Source organism: Biomphalaria glabrata, chromosome 2 (assembly GCF_947242115.1).
Source record: "Biomphalaria glabrata chromosome 2, xgBioGlab47.1, whole genome shotgun sequence".
Taxonomy (NCBI): Eukaryota; Metazoa; Mollusca; class Gastropoda; family Planorbidae; genus Biomphalaria; species Biomphalaria glabrata.
The window spans coordinates 55,644,745-55,669,378 of NC_074712.1; the positions used below are offsets into that span (position 1 = coordinate 55,644,745).

Here is a 24,634-nt window from a genome sequence, read left to right on the forward strand (position 1 = left end):
TCATGTGGATTTGTTAAAAGAATTTACACCAAGACAAAGAAGTGAAGAAAGGAGTAAGGATGAGTCAATGACAATGAGTGCCTGTGTGACGGAAGAAATGGAGACAGAGGAAAGGTTTAGACCAATAGAGACAGTGGCAACAGAAAGTAGGCAAACATGGAAGGATGTCATGGTGGATGGAGTTTCTCTTGATAGAGCTAAAGAAATCAAGGCACTAATTGAGGAGTATAAGAATATTTTTACGGATTTACCTGGGAAAACAAGTATTATAGAACATGATATCAAGTTAACTGGCAAAGTACCGAATAAACTGCCACAATATACGATCCCATTACACCATAGAGAAACATTACAGAAGGAAATTGATGAGCTACTAACACTTGGAGTGATAGAACCATCTAGTTCACCATGGGCTGCACCAGTCGTGCTTGTTAAAAAAAAGTGTGGCAACTTAAGATTGTGTGTGGATTATCGACAGTTGAATAAAGTCACACAATTTGATCCATTTCCAATGCCACAAGCAGAAGAAATGTTTACTAAGCTAAAAAATGCAAAGATTTTTAGCACGTTGGATCTGTCAAGAGGATACTGGCAAGTACCTCTAAAACAAGAAGCTAAACCATTATCGGCATTTAAGACACCTTCGGGCATATATCAATGGAATGTGATGAGCTTTGGCTTGGTAAATGCTCCAGCCACGTTTAACAGAATGATGGCCAAATTATTGAGCCATAGAAGAGACACAATTTGTTATTTAGATGATATATGCATTTTTAGTGAGCAATGGGATGAGCATATACAAAGCCTTGGAGAGGTTTTTAAAATTATCAAAGAAAACAATTTAACATTGAAACCAACAAAGATAAAAATTGGCCTAAGTGAAATTTCATTTTTGGGGTATAAGATTAAAAATGAGTACATTACACCATTGGAAGAAACTGTATCAAAAATATTGGACATTAAGGTACCAAAGACAAAGAAGCAAATTAGAAGCCTTTTGGGGTTATGCAACTTTTATAGAAAATTTATCGCAAATTTTTCAGAAATAATTGAACCACTAACAAATCTAACAAAGAAAGGAAAACCTAACAATATAGTGTGGACGGAGGAATGTCAAGAAGCACTGGACATAATTAAAACTTTCTTTTCTGGGGCACCGATTTTGAAATTACCTGACAATACTAAGGAATTTATTTTGGCTACAGATGCATCAGCCATTGCAATAGGAGGCTGTCTAATGCAAAAATGGAATGGTGTCCCACATCCTGTTTTATATGTGAGTAGAAAACTGACAACATCTGAGTTGAAATATGCTACCATTGAAAAGGAAGGACTAGCCATTGTATGGGGTATAACAAAATTAGGGTTCTACCTAATGGGAGCTAAATTTGAACTATGGACGGATCACGCTCCCTTGGCCTTCATTAATACAAATAAACTAGGGAACAACAGAATAGCCAGATGGGCATTGCAACTTATGGATTATAACTTTGAGGTCAGGACAATACCAGGGAAAGACAATGTGATAGCGGACACATTATCACGGTGTACCTAAGACGGAAAAGAAATGGAAGTAAGGAAAGGAGCTTGGCCACGTCAATTTTGTTTCTGTTGGTTGGTCAAAATAATAATGTCAGTAAAATCATTTCGGTGAGAACACAATGAATAGCAGTGTAATGAATAGACATCTATGACAGATTGGAACATTTTGTAAATATACACATATTACATGTATATGTAATCGAAGACTGTATGGATTGACGAAGCTTTGTTACATGTGTGAGGTGTCGAGATATTAATATATGGTGTTATATTGAGAATTTGATGAAACCATTGTTAGAAATGTAAAATATAGTATTACAGTTACCAAGTTAATTATAGTTATAATTGTGAATTATGAGATTTACTCTGATTGATTCGTTGGGGAAGTCTGGACATTATACATTGAGATGGATATAAGTAATTTTGAACCTAAAATAATAATGTAAAGAATGATGATATTTAATTTTGCTGTTGGAGGGTTTTGTTGTCGTTGGTTTTTACCTGGTTTAAAAGAATGAGAATTAATGAAGATAATATAATTATATTGAACAGTGATTTATAATTGTATTTGATATTTAAAAGACGTTCGATGTACATCGAACTTAGCAAACAAGGGGGGTGTTACGGTCGTAGCGCAGCACGGTGTGCATGAATAATGGTGCGAATTTGTGTAATGAATGGAAAGGATGTTGAAAAGGGGAAGCCGGGAGTAATTGACAGGAAGAGGAATGAAATGTTCGGATTTACATAACTTGTTGTAATATTAAAGTATTTATAGAGTAATAACCTGAGAGTCTATTATTATTTCGAAGAGTCTTGTGTCGTAACACTTTGCTTAGATCTAGATTGTTCATACATATAATTGTATTTAGATCTAGATTGTTCATACATATAATTGTATTTAGATCTAGATTGTTCACTCGTACTGAACGTCCTGAACATGAACACACGTCAATAGTGCTCGACTTCATCAAAATAGCGACAAAAACATGAACACATGAACAGTTTATGGAAGAGATAATTTATGTTTTAACTTTGGCTAGTGTAGTGTTTGTTTCGTTATAACAGTTCAATTCTATGAGCTATACTTTTCAACAATACGTTCATGACTTCAATCCAGATGTGGGTGACAAAAACAAACCCAGACAGAGTTGTTGTGTTTCTCTTTGTGTAAACGTGTGAAATGTTTTGGAGTGAAGAAGTTGGAGTGTCCAGGGAGTGTCCAGGGCCGGCCTTGGGCATAAGCAAACTAGGCAGCCGCCTTGCACCTTCGATTAGTTTGGGCCTCGCACAGAACTCTAAACATATGTTTAGAGAAGAAATAGAGAAACGTTTGCCCAGTGTTATTGTTGAAGTACACAAGGTTTTAAAGAAATTGTGTCATTTTATCTTGTCGATGTACATTTTTTTATTTTTCTATTTCATTTGTGGCCGCCAATTTCACTTCGCCAAGGGCCTCCGATTATCATACGCCGGCCCTGCGGTGTCAAGGAATGACTCATTTCTAGACTTCGAGGTCTAATTCTAGAATGGTGGTCAGTGTTGATCCTATAGCTACAAGCTTGAGCATTATTTTATTAGAAGCTATGGATCTGGAGCTGAATCTTCTCTAAATAGAATACGAAAGAACAAATCTTATTCGGTGCATCCTTGAGAAAGTAGTGCAATAAAAAATAACATTAATTATAATGCATTTCATCTCCATCTTATGATAGGTGCCGCTGCATTAACATATTTCACCAGGCAATTTTTCTGGAAAAAGTATAAAAATGAATGAGAAATGTACAATTAGTTACAATTTCAATAATAGTAATCAAAGGTATATTGCGCTATTAATGACAAGGACTTTAATAATAAATGGAAAAGTTTGTCTTTTAGTCCCATTGCTACGCAGCCCCAACTGCGACCTACATATTCTTACACATTCAGAGCAGACATAACCATTGTCCTCCGGTGGTCGATTTAGATTCTCCATTCGCTGTGTACGTCTGAACTAGGCAGTGGATTTTCTTTTGGTCTCAAATTTGCATCCCGCGGTCTTCGTAAGTGATCTCCAGCTTTTTCGTTCCAAAGCCGCATGCCGCCAAGCGCTCTGTTTTATGTCAGTTAAAGTTAGCGCTAGTCTTTACAACCTTTCGGTGTAGCCCCTCTGTTACGACATTTCAGCTTTCCGTAAAAGACTGACTTTGGCATACGTTCGTCCCCAATACAGGATACGTGTCCTGCCCAGCGTAACTGTCGGACTATAAGAAGTCCCTCTATACTGTCCATACCGGCATTCGCAAGAACATCGCTGTTTGAACTGCGGTCTTGCCACCGTATGTCCATGTTGGAGCGCAAACCACTTTGGCGAAAGCGTTCAAGAAGTCTTTACTGCATAGGGCCCATGTCGCAGATCCATATAGAAGGGTTGAGAGAACCACTGCTTGGTAGTAACTGCTTTGCTTTGGCATGCGGGGCGATTTATTCCACCACACTCTCGCCTGTAGGCGTTTAAGAGCACTACTTGCCTTATCAAAACAGTTATCCAACTCCATCATTGGATACTAACCTTGCCAGATATGTGAACTGGTCTACCACGTTAACTGGGTGTCCATTCCCGATGATCTTTCTGGCTAAATAGATTTCAATCGGGTGACTTCTGGGATATGACTTCTGTTTTTCCGAGTTTTATAGTTAGACCAAAACAGGCGGCATCCTAAGAAACTTCGTTGACCGCGAGCTGGAGATGATGTTCAGTGTGAGCAAGACATAGAGGTGAGCCAGACGTAGAGGTGAGCCAGACATAGAGGTGAGCCAGACGTAGAGGTGAGCCAGACATAGAGGTGAGCCAGACGTAGAGGTGAGCCAGACGTAGAGGTGAGCCAGACATAGAGGTGAGCCAGACGTAGAGGTGAGCCAGACATAGAGGTGAGCCAGACGTAGAGGTGAGCCAGACGTAGAGGTGAGCCAGACATAGAGGTGAGCCAGACGTAGAGATGAGCCAGACATAGAGCTGAGCTAGACGTAGAGCTGAGCCAGACATAGAGCTCAGTTTCGACCATTTCCTTTGTTTAGAAAGTCAAAGATAATAGAATCTCAGTGCGCTTTGTAAACAGACATATAAACACCAAAATAACGAAGTAGGTGTTGAGATAGTAGTCCAGCGCTAATGCAGCAGGAATCTAATGAGGCCTGTACTCAGAAAGAATACGAAAAACAAGTTGTTAGAAAAGGTTATGTCAATCTTGTATCAGGGCCGGCCTTATGCATAGGTAAACTAGGCAACCGACTAGGGCCTCCAATTATCCAAGGCCGGCCCTGTTTGTATGCATTACGCATCACAACAGCAAGAGAATTGTTTGTAAGGGTGTTTATTGCTCATGTGTTGTACAAGTTTGACTGAAATAAAATTCTAGAGACTGAAATAAAATTCTAGAGACTGAAATAAAATTCTAGAGACTGAAATAAAATTCTAGAGACTGAAATAAAATTCTAGAATGCTACTTGGTAGCAAGTAACAAAACAAACAAAAAAATAAAGCTACAATTTATTTGCGACGAACAAGCAAAAAAAAAAGTGTATGGTATGTTTACATTTGATTGATTATGTAAAAAAAACTGTTAGTGATTTCAATGCGCCCCATGGAGAAGATGATATAAAGATCATCTTTTATTAAGACATACGTTTGACGAGAATGCTGTGTGGCCAGCACAAACCAACTTGACCATTCGCCAACTCAAGTCGGAATTAGATGTACGTTCTAGTCTTCACTGGGACTCAAGCTTGAGGTCCAGAAAGTTTTCGCTCTGCCACTCAGCCGTCAACCTCAACCATTGCTCGTGCATTGTATCTCTCCGTATGATTCCAGGCAGATCTAGGTTCACCTGAAGAGAAGAGTTGAAGAACAAGGAAGAGGACGTAGCGAAGATTTACCAGGATACTTGACTCTCATGTTCTTCATCCCACGCACCTACTTGTGTATGCCTCGATGTTAAAGTCGAGTATTTCATTAACAATATATAGCAGTGTTTACGCATGAAAGAATTCAAGTGTCTCCCCTGGAAAACATCCATTGCCTGTTCCTGAACTTGATCAGGCTAGTGACAAGGCGTAATGTCTTTTTTTTTTTACAAAGGTAGGGTTTTATAAAGGGAAACAATGAATTTTTTTACATGTTCAAATTACCTCCCATATATGTAATACACACGTGTACAGAAGATATATTAAGTTTGTAACATTATGGGCCGGGCTAGAGACAGGTAGGATATGTATGAGGGATTAGGAGACTCTAAAGATTACATGAGACGGACAGCGAGTAGCAAACATGAAACTGAGTTTAAATTATCCCCACATCGTGTGACATCTTTTTAAAAATTGGTGTCAAGGATTTTGTAAAAAAAAAATGTTTGTTATTTTCTATCTTATTTGTCAACAACGCCCTTTCAATTATTTAATTGTCTGCCTGGTCGTGCGGTTTGCTCGCTGGACTGTAGTTCCGATTTATCAATGGTCCAGGGTTCAAACCCTACCCGCTCCCATCCCCCGTCGTCCTGCGGGAGGTTTGGACTAGGAAGTAATTATCTTCAACTCTGAAGGAACATCCGAAACATGTAAAACAAACAAACAAACATTTTAATTTGGATCCTTTCAACCAAAGGTTCAAACAACATAGCGACTCATTTCATTAGATATAATTGTTGCATACCATTTTCGGATGTATCTTAAAAAGAGACACATCGTCTTTTATAAAGTACTTCTTAAAATCTACCACAATCATATTTGTGTTGAAGTAATAGGCAAGTGATCAAGAGCGATTCTATTACAAACTAGTGGGTGATCCCAATAGGTCAATGGATTGGTACCGAGTCCACCCGTTACAGAAGGCCTTAACACTGACTTTTGAAGTCGCAACTTGTGGACAATATAGACCAATAGCTTGTTGCCATGGCACAGGTCAGACGTCACGAACTGTGACGTGGCGACGAGCTATTGATCTAAACTGCCTACAGGTTTCAAATTATAGAAATAAATAAATACAAATTTGGCTAGAGAACTTGAAAATATGTATATTGGGTATTTTTATATATGGCATTCATATTTAACAGATAAAGAAATTAATGTTCAGGAACAGTTTACGCATCTTTTTTCTAGGCCTAGATCTGAAGGTCTATCATCAGAATATTATAAAGTGTAGTAGATTTATACATTCGCTATCAGGATTTTTTCTCGGGGAAAAGGTGGGCGGTGGGGATAGGTCGGGGTAGAAACAATTTCTTTTCATTACATCTAACTTTATGACATCTTTAGTTATGAAGAGCAAAATAACCGCTTGATCAGTTGTATAATAGAGGTATTGTCTTCTTTGTTTAAAGTATTTTTGTTATTGTTTTTCTTGTTAGCGTCATTTATTTCGCATGTATAAACTTTTAATATCAATAAGTTATAGATGAAAACAATTAGCATACAATTCTTTTTTCTGCTATTTATTTTTCACACGCTAAGGTGTTATGAAATGATAAGATCAACATATTATCTCTCACGCTATCAGTCTTTCATTCTCTTTCTTTCTTTCTCTCTCTCTCTCTCTCTCTCTCTGTATCTGTGTGTGCGTGTAAAAGCCTCTCATCTTTTCTTTGTTCAGACCACTGCCACATTTGTCTATTTTGTTTACTACAAAGTGGTGTAATCAAATCTCAAGTAGATAAGGGAAGCCACTTGTAGAAAGTAATTTATTCTCTTCTTATAATATGTCTATGCCCCAAGGAGATTATCTACTCCGTAGTTTCGAACCTAATAAAATAACGTCTGTCATACAAATACATCTAGTACGGTATAACGGTTCTAACTTTCACTATTATCGGTATTCTATTTTGCTTAATACACAGGAGAATAAAGTTTTGATTTTTTTAAATATAACTTTTGGAAGTTCCATCAGAAATGAAGATAATAACATCCTAGTCCAGACCTCTGCAGGACATGGCAGGGCTCAAACTCGGGACCACCGTGACGAGAGACAAAGCGTTTACCTCACAACCAGGCAGCCATCTTTATAAGTGTACATAATATAGGCCTACATCGAAATCTGATATGGAGGTCGACAAAAACGCGGGATAGAACTAAAATGTAAAACAAATGGTACACTATAATTTTAAATGTCTCTGGAGGCTTTGTGGAGACTATCGCTGGTCCAGTTTACCTTTAGACAAGAGTTAGACATCCAGTGACCAGCATTGGTTTAACCCAAACTTATCAAATCCCATATCAGCATCAAGCCAAATCTCCCAGCGCTAATATCTGTCAGACCCATTTGTCTGATTTCATTATCCATTCTGACTAGATTGTAAAATACCCACTTCAAACTTTGGTCCTGATAGTCAGTACTTGGTCGGGTCTATAACTTAGTCAGTTCTGTTCAACCCCAATGTTTACCTGGACATTTCATTCTGCTTGGTGAGTTACACGCTTTGAGCTCTATACTTTTTAAACATACGCTAGTTTTGATTTTTCAATAATATGGTAAGATGGTTACCTTGAGGGCTGGGAAAAGAAGTTACAGGTTTGAATTCAGTCCTAGCCTTCCAGTATGGACAGCTTTACGTATCCAAAAGTAAACCCTCCGTGAAAATACTTTCGTATTTTATTTTGGTTTATCAGTAGAGGTTTAGGTTAAGGGCTGGCGATAAGAAGCTAATAGTTTAAATCCAATTATGGCCTTTCGGTTTGGAAAAATGTTTATTTTTGTCTTACTCTTGTGAAAATACAAGGCTTATATCAACTCTGTCTGTCTGGGTGGAATCTTGTACACGTTATTTCTCCATTTCCAACTCTCGGATCAAGTTGAAACTTTGCACACAATAATTCAATGTTGATGAAAACAAATGGATCAATTCAATTTAAAAATTTGGCTGAACCACCTTCACCTTTACCTATCCCTTAGTCTGTTAGACTGTTGGGGCACCACGCGAGATTTGTTGACCGTCTTTCTCCATTTCTCTGTCTTTTGTCTTGGATAAAATCTTTTTCAATGGCAGGCCCGTCCAGTCTTTCATGTCGTCTTCCCATCGCTTTCTCTGTCTCTTCTTCTTTTTCCTGGTACTGTTCCTTGAAGGAAGGTCTTTGCGAGCCCCGAAGACCTTGTAATACGGCCATAGAGTTTTAGTTTGCGTTTCTTACGATAGTTAGCAGGTCATCGCTGCAGTAACCCTGTCTCTTTTTTCTTGGTTTGTGATGCGGTCTTTGAATGTGATACTTAAGATCCTTCTGTAGCATCTCTATTCCATTGCTAAGATCCTCTTCTCTAGCTCTGCAGTCAACGTCCAAGACTAGCTAGAATATAAAATGTGGCCATGACCAGGGAGCGCATCAATCTGATTTTGGAGTCGATGGCTATCACTTTGTCTTTCCATATTATTTTGAGTTTTGCTTATAAATAATTTTGCAATAAATAAATTTTGTTTTACATATAGAGACAGTGTAGACAATTTTTACATTTCTACTTTTATAATTACTTGGGTAGCTCAGAGGCTAACAAGTGGACATTCCATCGTGGAGGCTCGAGTTCCAATTCATATTTTTTATTTTATTGTTTTTGAAAAGTCAGCACGGAAGCCTTCTTCCAGATACCCCCCCCTCCCCACCCACCCCATTAGAAAAAAGATTGGATCATAATGCTCTGAGCATTCTAAAACCATCGCAGTTGTATTAAATAAAAACTATAATAAATTGATTCAAAATGATTGATGCGATCTCACTCAAGGCTAATTTTGCTTTAAAAAAAGTATTTGTTACATCCTATTTCCTTTTTTTTATTTAAATATATTCAGTAGAGATGTTCGCCTAGGTCGGCTGACAAAACGATACCAGTTTTAATTTACGCATGGTCCTCGAGCATAGAAAAATATTTTAACACACTTCTGATGACAAAATATTACGTCATGTTAGACCAGTGATTCTTAGTCTCTGCATCCGGTTCACAGGTCCATCCTCTTTTCCTGTCCTTATTTTAACACGAAAAAATGGTCGCGGCTCTCAGATTTTAAAACACTCTCCAATTAATGTTTGAAAACGTATTCCTTTACCTAAGCCAGGATCTAAAACAAAATCTTGGTGCAATTCTATGTCAGGATCTAGTTATAATTTTAGATCAGGATCTAGGTTTTAACTTAAAACACACATAACGTAGCATTACAGAGTGACATCATTGAAATGTTTCGTCCGGCAAATGGAAGAAATGCACTCCACTCCGGGTCGTCAATCCTTCATGAGCAAATAGATGTTAGATTTAGATGAGAGATTTCTAAATAGAAATATTAAAACATTTTCTGAAAACAGAACTATTAAAACATTTTCTGAAAACAGAACTATTAAAACATTTTCTGAAAACAGAACTATTAAAACATTTTCTGAAAACAGAACTATTAAAACATTTTCTGAAAACAGAACTATTAAAACATTTTATGAAAACAGAAATATGAAAAGACAAATTCATCTCTGGGTGCGTGAAAACGTCTTTGTGTGACACAAATCTCATTATCTTACAAGATGAAATAGCAATTTGGATAAACACGGGAACATATTATTACAATGGGAACATATTATTACAATGGAAACATATTATTACAAAGGGAGCATATTATTACAATGGGAACATTTTATTACAATGGGAACACATTATTACAATGGGAACACATTATTACAATAGGAACACATTATTACAATGGGAACACATTTTTACAATGGGAACATATTATTACAATGGGAACACATTATTACAATGGGAACACATTATTACAATGGGAACATATTATTACAATGGGAACACATTATTACAATGGGAACATATTATTACAATGGGAACGCATCAGTTGAAAGACTTCTTTTTTTCTCCTAGTATAATTATGCTGTGGTTGAATATATATATTTTTTTTTAAAGTGCTGCCCCTCATTTCTTAATGCATCAGATTGTAGATTTTCATGATAAATTTTAAAGACAGACATCTCCTTTAACTTAAGACTTTTTATAAGATGCAGTTTACATTATTGTAGCAAGAAATTACATTAACATAGAAAAACAACGTGAAAGCGGTATAGAGAAACATGGGAGCGATATAAGAAAACCGAAATAAAAATGTAAGTAATAATATCTTCATTGTAAAATTTAATGACACTATATTGTAAAAAACAATGTTGCAAACTAAATTATTAAAACTAGTTTGTTCAAGAATCCCAAAAGCTTTGAAAATGTCATCTTTAGCTCGCAACATTGAATTTAAATGTATCGTCTTGGTCAATGTTTTAATCGTGACCATTCTCAATGACACAAGGATCTAAGTAGCACAGTCTTGGAAGACTTAGAAAAAAAGAGAAATGGTTAGATGGTCACAAAGCAAAAACTATATCAAAATAAATATGTGCAAGGGTCTTCAGCTTATAAAGGAAGAGGTCAGTCATATAATAGTTTTATTTACAAAGCTAATATTAAATCAGGGGAGCGGTGGCTTTAGAGCTGGAATTCGAATTCAGGTCGTTAACCTTTTTCTTTTAAAATGCACTTAAAAAGCGATCACCCGAATGTCGCCCTCCCTTTGACCCCTTCTCGAACCACTTTCCAACTGGTCCAGACAAGTAATAGGCTCATAGCGTATTGAGAAAGCTAAAAGTATGAGCTTGCGCTGAACAAATGGTAAAAAAAAACATAAAAAAAAAAAAACTTTTTAAAAACAAAATTATATTAGGAGCAATTGTAGTTGGTATAAGTCATGTGATTATGCACATGACCGATCTAGACATAATAAATGTGTGCGATGAGACATATTTGTACCAATGGACCTCATTCACCAACCGTAAACAAACAACATTTAGCCACGTGGTGCTCTATCTCTTCTATAGAATTTACGATCTCATGTTTAATTCATGATGGTTGTCACGTGACAGTTTTTTTCCATTGTTTTATCAATAAGATCACGTGACTAAATGTTGTTTGTTTACAATTGGTGAATGAGGTCCATTGTTTATATTAAGATTTAGCTTTCTCACTGCGCTAAGATCCTATCACTTGTCTGGACAAGTTATGAAAGTTGTAAAAAGTAAAAAAAAAATGTTCAACATATAGGCTCTACCCCCACATCTTTCAAGTACGATTTATTTCTGTTGTTAAAAATACCAAACAAAATAATAAATTAGCAATAATTAATTAATTAATTGTTTTTTTTTTTTTTATTGATTCTTGTGTTGTAAGGTAAAATAAATAATTGTACAAAATTTTTGTTTAATCCGAGATTGGGTGTGGGAGAAATAACGTGTACAAAAATTTTATCATACAGACAGGCAAAGAGTAGATATAAGCCTTGTAAAAAATATTGTAATTGCGTAGATTTATTCTGGGTAGTCTAGAAACTACAGATCTATTACAAATTTAAATATATGACTGATTCAAGCTACCTGATACAGCTAAACTTCGGTTCTCTTTTTCTTTTTTTTTTTTTTTGTAAGTATTTTTTTCCTCTTTTATCCTGATTAAAGAGTTTTGTATTACATTTTCGCTCTCCTAATTTAAAAAAAAAATATTTTGGAGACTAAGAAGTCATTCAGAGATAAGTTGGTGTAGATATACATCCTGTAGTTTTATAACTGTCCTTTTTATACAGACTTGATTCTTGAAGCTGTTTGTCTGTTGTTATTTTGTTTCTTCTTTTTATATTTATGGAAAACATCCTCTTTGACCCAGCGGCTATCCACGGTACAACGTCAGGTATGTCGAGTCTATTTGGTTCTTGTCAATATAGCATTTGAATGTCAATATCTAAATATAGAAGGGAAAAAAAAAAGAGACATTTCTTTCCATGTGTTGCACTGTGAAAACTTTCTTAAATGTGTGTGTGTGTGAGAGAGACTGTGTATGTGAGAGTACATGCAAGTGAATCTGAGTGTGTGTGTGTGTGAGAGAGAGAGAGAGAGAGAGAAAGAGTATGAGTGTGTGTGTTAATTGTGAGATAAAATTAGATTTCGATAACCTCTGCTCTCTCCACTTATTATCTCCCTTTATTGTTCGCCTCCCACTTCCCCACCTTCACCTTATCGCTAACTCTTGAAAAAAAATAATTTTTTGTTGTTGTTGATATTGGATGGTATCTATTGTCCAACCAAGGCACTATTATTATTATTATTATTTTTATTATTATAGGTCTTTCCTTCTATATATTAATTTCCATTGTAAGTATATACTAATGTGTATTTGGCTAAGGGAGACAGGTAGTGAGCTCTATTGAACTAGAGAGAATAGTACTTTATCTATATGTACATATAAACTATTTTTGTTCCAACTTTAAGTTTGAAGACAGCTTGTTTCTCTTTACTGGTCATTCGTATCCATTTAAAAACTCTCCTCCTGAGTTTTGGTAGTTTAGGTAACGACATCCTCGGCCTCGAGCTCTGTTATAATCTCCCTTACTGAATGTGACCGCCAACTGTCATCACGATCGTCTCTCTCTCTCTCTCTTCTCTCTCTCTCTCTACCTCTCTCAGTGATTAAGCTAAGACAAGTGTTAATGTTAGAGCATAGCTCTGAGTATCAAATTAACCTTGAATGTGGCAGATTTTTTTTTAAAGTCATGACACTGGTTGCTTCCTCTTTGGTTTCCTTTTAATAGTTGTGAAGTATATGAGGGATTATATTTATTTTCATATTAATAGTTGCTAGTTGTGCAATAATAAGAAGGATAATATTTGGTTTTAGATTACTAAATTGTTTAATAAAGAAGGACTATATTTAGTTTCGAATAGCTAGTTAAGTCAATTGTAAGAAAAGTTATCATTTAGTTAACTATATTAGTTTGTTTAATTATAAGAAAGATTATATTTAATTTTTTATCACTTTTTTTTTGTTTAATTAAATGAAGGTTTATAGAACTAGTACAGCCCTATGTTAATACTCGCGATATAATTGTGATATAATTATAAAAATATATATAGATGTGTGTTTTTTTATACTCTTCAATTTATAAATAATTTTTTTTTTTAATTTAAGATACCCCAGTTTTGCTTGTCACATCATTGGTTGAGCTGTTTACATCCTTGCAATCCTTGGGCTTTTGCCTCTTTTGTGGGCTTTCTTAGCCTCTTTTGTGGGCTTTATTAGCCTCTTTTGTGGGCTTTCTTAGCCTCTTTTGTGGGCTTTATTAGCCTCTTTTGTGGGCTTTCTTAGCCTCTTTTGTGGGCTTTCTTAGCCTCTTTTGTGGGCTTTCTTAGCCTCTTTCTGTGCTCTCTGACTCTTTTTCGGGCTTACTTTTTTATTTTAGTTGAACATTGTTGTGTGATCTATTTAAATCGCCAGTATGCACCGATATTTGTCCTAACAGAGGATATACAAATAGGGTAGATAAAGTTAACAACAGAACGTGCCAATGTTTTGTCCAGATAGAGGTAAGACCAAACTTGGTAGATAGGAAGGAGTTGAACTAGTCTAGTCTTTCTTGTTATTTGCAACAATTTGTTTCCCATAACAACTTAAAACAAAGAATCTCCATCCAATATTATCTAGTCACATGGGGTTCTGTTAGAGTCGCATTCGAAACATATTTTTTACTTACAAAAGTGTATAACTTATGGAGCACATTATTCGAGTAAAAATTTAGACCATTGTAAGGACTATAATTAAGTTCTTAAAACGAGTTTAATAAACTCTGCATAAAGAATAATAAACCTCATTAGATATTTGAGACACCAACACCTTCTGTCCTTATTGCAAGTCGTTAATGTATCAATCAACAGCTGTATCGATTTTCACATTTTTGTATGATAGATAGACCCTAACTGTGATTATCGGACAACAGCCCAATAGTATAACTAGAGATAGCTAACATAATCAATTCAATATGAGTTCCTTTGAGGAAAAAAAAATGATTAGAACTCACTGCACATGGTTTTTATTATAAGATACATTTCTAGTGCTTTAGTTGTGGCCAACTAGTGTCCTGTGTACTGTCACTGTGTAGGAACTATCAACCCATTCCTAGCCTAGAAACTTCCATATTGAAGGAGAAAAGCTTTGGGGGAGGGGGTAACGCTTGGTATACATTGTGCATTGTACTCTACTGAATAGGAGCAATGACCCGTGATCTCAGTGCTTATAAAAGGTCTGATCGCTGTGCACTGACTGTGAAAGAGATTTATGCTTAGCTTTTAATCATCTACACTTATTTATTTCGTGCGCAAAAGAGTTAGTGACCTCAACGCAGAACTCATTTCTGACATGCTTTTTTTCTTATTGGCAGTGTTCGCTTAAAGGGATTGATTCGTTTTCTGCCAAACTGGATTCAATATTTTAGATTTATCGCAGTCAGTATTTTAAATGTGTTTAGTTTTCTTATAGGATTCCTGTGGATTATTATTACACATATTCATTCGGAGTTTCTAATGGATATCGTTGTTCCAGTCAATTAGTAAGTTCTTTTTCTTTTATTGCTTCGGTTCGTAGATGTCACTGATTATTATGTAGTAGGTTCTTGCGGGTTATTTTCATTTAATACTTTCGTATGACAAATCTAGAAATTAATTTTATGTTAAAATTTACCCATGTTCTTTCCAAATGTGACGATTCTTTACATTTTTAGTTTAAATTGTTTACTTTGACGAGACACATACAAGGTACACAATGTGCTGAGTAATGCGACTTTCTACTACCTTCTAACGAAGTGCTACTTTTAAATAATATATTTCCCTATTCATGCATAGACTATATAGTTTACATTTAGAAATACTAGAATAAGTCCCTTTTTTGTTTTTTATGAAGAAAGCATGATTCCATGTTTATGACCAAAAATAAATAAATAATTTCTAAATAATTAAGTACCAGGCGACCGAGCATCGCTGATTGAATGATTTTTTTGTGTGAAATCATTTTGGAAATTAAAATCCAGAAAAAGATTTCTTAGAATGAATGTTTGAGAACATGTGTTTGAAATTATTTTTACAAGTACTATTAGAGCATGAACGGGTTGCCTGAATCAGCAAAAAAAAAAAAAAAAACAATGACTTAGCAAAGTTTAAGTTTCCAATTAACATGTATGAATAGATAAACACATAGACGCATTATTAACTTCTCTTTTGAAGGCACGTCTGTAATCTATAAGATAAGATTATATTTATAATGTCCAGAGACATCATGTTACAGCAGTTTAAAATCAGTTCTTTAGTTCGGCAGTTTTAATTACTTCAATTTGCGAGGTTTTTTTTTTTTATCTGCGTTAATAGTTAATTCATGAAATCAGATAGACCAGTGATAAATGAAGCTATTGAAAATATTGCGAAATCAAGATGAATGATTTAAACACCACCTCACTGTTTATCTTTCTCTGTCTTGACTTGCCCACATCAATAATTTTGTGTAACAGAATTGATTTCAAGATTCGAGGTCCAAGTTATGGACGAGACGCAGTAAAAATCCAAATACATTTCAATCTTTGGTTCTATGAACATTTTATAGTTTTGACTTTTAAAAAAAAAATAGATTTTAATAATTTAAAAAATTATATATTATCTATATATATTACAGTATATCTTCTATATATTATCTATATATATTACAGTATATCTTCTATATATTATCTATATATATTACAGTTATCTTCTATATATTATCTATATATATTACAGTATATCTTCTATATATTATCTATATATATTACAGTATATCTTCTATATATTATCTATATATATTACAGTATATCTTCTATATATTATCTATATATATTACAGTATATCTTCAAGTCGAAAGATTAAGGAGTCGTTCTGTAATTGACGTGACTTTGCAGTCCTGGGCTTAAACTACTTATTATGCACTATCCTTAGGTTGAGAAACACTTATCTTATCTTATATAATACAGACGTTACTTCAAAAAAGATGATTTCGTCCTACGAGTCATGCATTTAGTCATGCATATTAACCAATGACTTAAATTCTGCAAAGTCACTGGTTTTCCTTGCTAGCTCAAGCAACCCATTCCATGCTCTAATAGCACTAGGGAAGAAGGAGTATTTGTACAAATTTGTCCTAGCATATGGGACGAGGAATGTGCCTTTATCTTTGTGTCTTTCAGAGTATTTTATTAAATTTTGTTTTTGTATTTGAAGATTCTGGTTCAGTGTTTCATGTATAATTGCTACTTTACTTTTGAGTCTTCTGTCCTGAAGGCTTTCTAAATTTAGTGATTTACATACATACATGCATACATACATACATGTATATAAATATATAAATATATATGAAAATTCTAACCCTATATATATATATATATATATATATTTAGGGTTTTGAAAAAAAAAAAAAAACTTTTCCCCACTCAGTTCTGCTAGTGGGGTCATCACGTGACTAAATCACGTTCTACCAAACAGGATGACGTGACACAAGCCAACACCATTCTGTACAATTAACCATAATGCAACATTCTGTACAATTAACCATAATGCAACATTCTGTACAATTAACCATAATGCAACATTCTGTACAATTAACCATAATGCAACATTCTGTACAATTAACCATAATGCAACATTCTGTACAATTAACCATAATGCAACATTCTGTACAATAAAACAAAATACGAATTATAAGCTGCTTTTCTGGTCTTCTTGTTGAAAACATTTCTCACTTGAGAATATGTTAATAAACTGCTCCTCAATAAATTTGGATTCATCTGTGTTTGGAATCTGACCTTGTTTACGCGCACAATTGTTCAACACTCAGTCGGGAATAAGAAGTAATTTTTTTTTTTTTTTTGAAGTAACGTCTGTATAATAGAAGATAAGAAAATAAGAATATCAAAGTGATGAATGTGTTCAGCAACAGTATAGTACAGCCACATGCTAGCAATAGCCAAGAGTATAGCTTTTTAAATCGAAAAAAGTTTTTCAGTTCAATAAAAAATGTTTCACGTATCGGTTTCCAAACATTTAGCAAAGAACATATATTCGCATATAAATCTTACTAGCTAAAAGTAACTGGTAAGTTCTTCAAATATAAAGACAATACAGATGTTCTTAAGTACTCAAATAATTTTCTACGTACTGAGACAATTTCTTTGTACTGTAGTATTACTAAGTGGAATTATTCAATAATATTGAAAGGTGGTTTGTGCAACAGGGTATCACCTCGCAGCTATACATACGTTCTTCGTGTGCGGCTTTCTTGACTTGGCGAGCAATAAAGAAACGTTATTAAAAGCATTCAGTCCATCGTCATCTCGCCTAGACACAAATACAGAATTGTATCAACCACCCAACACCAGCGTCACAGATCACAATTTTATTATTTTATATTAAACCAAGCGCGGAATTTGGGTGTTGTTCAGGAACCACAGATGAATTTTAATTTTTTTCAAGGAAACCTGAATGATACCGGGGGACTTCCGGGGAGCACTAGGGACCACTTTGGGAACCACTGAATTAACAAAGCGTCTTGTTTCCGGAAGATAAAAAAAATGTAGGCTAAGCGCATTCTTATGTCTACTGGTTTTGGGAGGCAAGGAAATAGCAAAAGGTGGCGCCACTAACGCTCTCTGTTTGCCGTCACCTCGTGTGTACATCGCACTAGGACGTGTCAGTTGGATTAATACAAACATTTTTATGTACCAAACTTGTTCACATCTAGGCCCAACACGTGGCAGTAGCAAAAATTGATAATTTGTTGTCCCGACCTATGAAAGATTAGCAATGTGCCCTCTGCCCTTTAACCTTTGTTATAGTACAATAGGTATATCTTCTTAACAATAAAATCATTTTGGTATTATTGAAAAAAAAAACTCAAACTATTTCCATAGTGCAGAAATGCACGAACATAGGGTTGCAAAATGTAGGATAGTACCCAAATAAAACCTCGACCATGAAAGAAGTATTGCGGTTTGTCTCCTTTTTTTTTTTTTTTTTTTGGGGGGGGGGGGGGATTTAGTAGTGTTTTAAATATACAACCGAAAAGCCGCGACCATAAATGGGGCTCTCCTTTTTTTTTTTACGAAGAAGTCAATAATGAGGGGCAACCTCGCAGCTTTCACAGTCCAATTTTACTAAAAGCAAAGATTTTGTATTTCGCATAATCATAAGTTGTACGAATTCTAATCTCTTTTCAGTCCCCTATATTTTTCTTTGTAACAATATAAAACCGTCTGATGTTTCTAGATCTAGTATTAGAAAAGGATAGGGAAATGGTCACTTCACCCCATTAAATCCGATTGAGTTTCCTCAAATAATAAGTACTGGCCTATATAGGAGTAGCACGTTTGATTAGAGGGCGAGATGTGAAAAGATAGATGTCCAAGTTTTAGTCAATGTTTTGAAACGTAGGCCCTATCTTATAAGAAGCTTATTTTTGAAACAGTGGCTTAGATAGGGTAGGGGAGGAGGGGGAAAATTTGAAAATCCCCCCCCCCCCCGGGGCCTCCACTTTAAGGTGGGGGGACACCGAAATGAGCGTTTTTACATTAAATATTAAAATATTACGCTCAATGCAGGGCCCCACAAAGAGGTCAAGCTCTCCCCCTCCCCAGGCCCCCAAATGATGGGAAATTCCTAGCTACGCCCCTGGTTTGAAACTATAAAGTTTAGAGGGCTACATTAAATCGTGTTTATCTGATTGTCTTAACCAGCGCTGCTTCAGTTCTGTCCTGTACCCAGATTCGATACAGCTATGCCTAAGACAGAACAACATTTGACAAAGACAATGTACAGGATTTAACATGTTTCTTTATATTGAAAATATATATATACTCGTGGGCGACCCCTGAAGTCAATTGTACTAACACATGAAATTATGATGCACAATAACAACAAAATTTCAAATGAAAGTTGCCGATAACACAAAGTGGCAATTAAATCTGGACTTGTACCGTTGTTTGTTCCAAATAGATAATAATATTAAACGTTGATTTTTTTTTTACATTCATTTGTCTCTCGCTTTTCTTTGACTTCATTCTCTCTCTCTCTCTCTCCTCTCTCTCTCTCTCTCCTCTCTCTCTCTCTCTCCTCTCTCTCTCTCTCCTCTCTCTCTCTCTCCTCTCTCTCTCCTTTCTCTCTCTCTCTCTCTCTCTCCTTTCTCTCTCTCTCTCTCTCTCCTCTCTCCTCTCTCTCTCTCCTCTCTCTCTCTCTCCTCTCTCTCTCCTCTCTCTCTCTCTCTCCTCTCTCTCTCTCCTCTCTCTCTCTCCTCTCTCTCTCCTTTCTCTCTCTCTCTCTCTCTCTGAGTTTCTGTTCTGACACTGTGACTCTCTCTGACTTTTTGTCTCTCTCTCTCTCTCTCTCTGACTCTCTTACACTCTGACTCTCTCTAACTCAGTCTCTCTAACTCAAAGTCTCTCTCTTTTTTCTCTCTAACTCTCTGTTATTCTCCCTTACTCTCTCTTGATTCTCTCTATGATCATATTCGATTCAAATTGACACTTTTCTTTTATGTTAACAATATTTTTGTTTCCGTAGACTTTAGGAAGGTTGACACGTGATCAAACTCGATACTTTTTTTTACCTTAAAAACACGAGGTTTGTGTCCTTGAAGAAAACTTTCCAGTTTCGTTGAGTTTCGGTGTTTCAGTGTACACAGAAAGCAAACTGATATGCATCCTTCTTGTTTGTAAGACAATCACTTGACTTTTTAAGGGCGATTCTGGATACCATGACACATCCTTTCATTCGGAATACTGGGTTCTTTTTTTCATGCGTATTGTGTCTTGTTTTGTTTGTGAAGACATCTAGCCGATAACCAGATTCATGCGCTGCTTCTTCTTCTTCTCTTGTTTTCAGGTCATTTTGCTGACATACTCCGTTTTTCTTTCTTTGCACACACACAGACACACACACATACATACATATATATATATATATATATATATACACACACTCTCACACACACACTTTAATACGCTCTAAAATGTACGTAATGAATGTTCATTACAGCCAGTTCGTTCATTTTTGGTCGGCGGCCTTCTGTACCATAGAATTAAGTTCTTTCTTGGGTTAGTGTTATGACAGTAGATACCTTTTATGGAGCCCATTGGGGTCCAGGTCAGAGCCTCGGGGGGAAGAGCGTTATTTCCTTTATTCGGAACTTAAAAAATGCATTTTTCTGATGTGCCCACATCTCAATATCCAGATATTTGAAAAAAAAATGCATATGAAATATCAAATCAACTATTCCCTGTACTTTATTAATTAATGGAGTCCAGCGACTGGTAGAAAATTAGATCAATGTGTGAAATGTTTTATTTAGAGTATGGTTGAACCTCAAATGAGTGTAGTTTGCTTTTTTTTTTTTATGCCGCGGCTTGATCTCTTGTCCATTTATTTTATCTATGGATTCCAGCTACGATCATGGAATTTAGTCATTGTAGTTTTGCTTTAATTTTAAGTTTTTGTTTGTTTGTTTTTTTTTTTTTGTTATTTTTAGGCAGGAAGCAGAAAAAAAAAAGGGCTACAATCATGGAATTCGGCAATTGAAGTTTTTATTTTTTTTTTATTTGGGAAATGGGGGGGGGCTAAAAAAACATTTGTGATGTCCAAATTAAGATAATAACAAAGAAACTAAATATAACATAAGTTTTTGCGTTCTAAAACTGTTCTAATTTTATTTACATATATATATATATATATATATATATAAATGTTCTTATTCTTTAACATTTTTTTCAGAACTAAAAGGATTACAGCGCCACCTGCCAGGCGCAAACAACCATGGGAGCACTAAATCAATTTTGGCTGCTCTTGTGGAAAAATGTGATTTTTCGGACACGTTATCCGGTAAGTTACGGTAGTTGTACATACTTTTGTTTGCTGCTTTTTTCTTTTTAAACTCAACACAAATCTCTTTTGTTAGGACGTTGTCTTATATTTAAATATTTTAAATATATTCTCGTGCACCGATCAGTCTTGCATCTTCGTTCAGCACTCTCGCTGGTAGAGAATCTGTTTGATTTTGTTTTATAAAAGTCTCTGGGTTTCTTCAGAAATAAATATTAACTTATTACCTCCAAGAAAAAAACCTTCTGCAGGAAGGCACTGAAAGCTCGTACCACATGACCAAGAGCAGGGCATTTGTTGGCGTTGATTTTTACAAAGATACTATCAACTTTGTCAGTCTGTTTGGTCAAATGTTTATACACGTTATTTCTCACACACTCCCACACCCAATCTCAGATCAAGCTGAAATTTTGCACAATCATTTCTTTTAGCAACACAAGAATCAATTTTTAAAAATTAACCAATTAGTTATGGTAGTAATGATTTTGTAATGATTTTGTTTGGTATCTCTTTAAAGTAAGTTTGTAACTATACAATCAACTATTAGCAGAATGGTCAGTAGTAGGCTTAAGCCATGAGTTCGAATTCAGGCCGTTCCCTTCCCCCTTTTTTAAATAATTGCTTTGTCTCACAGATGTAGTACTGTTGGTCTAGATCTATGGACTGATCCAAACTGATTGATACAATTAAACTTTGTATAAGCTTTTTTTTTTTGTTTTAATTTTTAAAAATGTTTTTCTTATTTTGTTGGGATTTTTTTAATTTTTTTTTTTATCTTTAGTTTTAATATTGAAATATAGTAATATTTAGTATCAAAATAGTTAGTATTAATATTTAAATATAAGACAACAAAAGAGATTCTGAAGCTCAGAAGTAGCAGCACCTTAGACGACTGCCCCAAATGTTCGCCCCTAAGGGCCGACATTGCTCTTCTTCACTCTTTCTACTCTTTATCATTGCCCTCCTTCGGCCCTGAAACCACTTGTTACTCTCGTGGAGCACTTTTTCATGTAACTGTAGAGCCCTATTCTGGAGAGACATTCCCATCCCGATGCAGGTAAAGCTGGACCTTGGTTTGGTGCTAGAGGAACCAGACATTTTTGGTTTGGCTCTCTTGTCTTCCAGAGCTGAGGTCATTACTTGAACTGCTCTGTTCACCTAAAGCGGTCTTCCCAGCAGTGAACTTCGATGTCCACTGTTTAAATGCCCCGTTTGATTATATCTAGGTAATGAAGGTGGGGGCGACCAATTTTTCTTGTGCCAGACGTAATTTCTCCATAGAGGATGACTTTGATGATATTCTTTTAAGATGTGTACAATCACTACAATGTATGGTTATATATGTTTATATTACAGCTTTCTTTCCCAACGAAAACATTTCATTCGTACATCGGTTGAAGATCTGAAACGATTAAAAAGTCCCATTAAATACCCTCAGTCCATACACCATGCAAGTTTGCCCATGCTCAATTTTGTTAACCGCAGCGGTCTGTTCTGACTGATCATCAAAACTGGTCAATCCAAATGTAAGTTCAACTAAAATACCAGAAAGAGGCTTGTCTAATATTGACACTGACACGGAGTATTCAAGCTTCAGCATCCTAAGGTCCTGGTGGGGCCAACCTTAAGATGTTTGCTCAGATGTTAAGACATAGTGCATGCCAAACAGATCGTGTACATTCTCATGAGATTCAATGGTATTTCAGCTCTAGTCAAGAGAAAGTTCATTAAATTAAATTAATGACCCACGTTTTTGAGTATAAGAACTTCATTTTTTTATATTTCTACGATCAGACTCTCTTTTCATTGGTGATTTAAGTATTTGTTCATTGGTTGTAACTGTGATCTCACATCTTCTTGGCTGACTCAAATATCATGACATTAAAAGAAAATATTTCAATGTTTATAACCCGAAAACACATTTAACCTTATAGACCCTGGGAAAGTACTGGATTCGATCATGGAAATAGGCCTGATAGCCAAAATTCAATTATTGAGAAACCATGAATGTTTAAACTCATATTTACAACAGATTTATATGGCAATGTTAGAATTATTTTAAAATAATTTAGCTTTTAGCAACTCGTTGGGTTTTTATGTCAGGTGAAGAAAATAGATGGCTTAATGGACATGAACTTGTATTGAATCTGCCGATGAATAAAAGTTAGTTATGTATGTCTTATCTTATAAATTACAGAGGTTGCTTCAAAAGAGAAGATAATTATGTCCTACGCGAGTCTGTGTGTTAATCTAGTCGTGCATGTTAATTATAGACTTAAAACTTTGTTTTTACAATACCTCTATTTAAGTCAGAACTTTATAGAACCTGGAACCTGGACGCGTCCCGGATCTCAAAAACAGCTCTAACGATTTTCCTGAAAATTTAACAGTTAATGTATTTCGCTGAGAAAATAATTACTAGCTCGTTGGCCACACGGGGAAAACTCTAGTTTGACCGTTATAATTTTTCGAAGTAAAAAGTTATGGTTTAGTGTTGTATGTTTTCTTGCTTCGTTACTTTTTAGTCTTCTGTCCTGAATAGTCTCTAAATATAGTGATTTTACTAACGGTGTAACTCTTGTCAAACGTGAATATTCGTATCTCACGGCGCAATTTTTAGACATTTTAGTTATAGAAAGAAATCCGCTGCTTTTGAATTCAAAATATAAATGTGAAAGTCACACATTTTATGAGAAATCTGAAGTGCTTGTCTTAACTTTTTACAGTTGTTCTAAAATCATTCGCTTTTATTTCTGCTTCTTTTAAATGCCTAGGATAATACAGAATATAGAAATCTCAGTTTGTCAATCTAAAGTCTAAAGTCTATGCACAACACAAGCTAAGTTCTGACATCAATGTTGGTGTTGTGTTTTGTATGCACTTCACAGATAGCAAGCGAAGTATGTCAGTGTAAAAATACATGTTTGAGGTTAACTTGTTTCCTATGTCCATTGTTGACCCAAATCTTCGTCATTTATGCTTTAACTAAGTGGGTCGATTGGGTACAATTAATAACTCTTTCGTTACTTTGTACTATTTATTTCGGTTTCTACTATCGAGGCAGCTGTGTAGATCTTTCTGTCGTGCACTTGTTTTACTTTGGTTGACTGGTTCACTTTCTCGCTTCGGCTGTTCATGAGTAATGCTAGTCCTTGTTGTTTTAGAAATGAATCACATTATGACTTAGTTTTAGAAATGAATCACATTATGACTTAGTTTTAGAAATGAATCACATTATGACTTAGTTATAGAAATGAATCACATTATGACTTAGTTTTAGAAATGAATCACATTATGACTTAGTTTTAGAAATGAATCAGACACTACTTACTAATTG

General features: G+C 35.3%; 1 protein-coding gene across 3 annotated transcripts in view; it reads left to right on the top strand.

Moving 5' to 3' along the window:
- The window catches only part of LOC106056136 (uncharacterized), a 106,886-nt gene that overhangs the window by 8,455 nt on the left and 73,797 nt on the right, over positions 1–24,634 (top strand). Inside the window, exons 1-2 of one of the 3 annotated variants that reach the window (XM_056021500.1) lie at positions 7,887–7,974; positions 21,190–21,297. In XM_056021500.1, the coding sequence (XP_055877475.1) occupies positions 21,232–21,297 (66 nt within the window). In that variant the 5' untranslated portion in view covers positions 7,887–7,974; positions 21,190–21,231. Of the gene's footprint in view, positions 1–7,886; positions 7,975–14,588; positions 14,964–21,189; positions 21,298–24,634 lie in introns of those variants that run through there. The other 2 variants (XM_056021499.1, XM_056021501.1) reach the window with 2 other exon arrangements.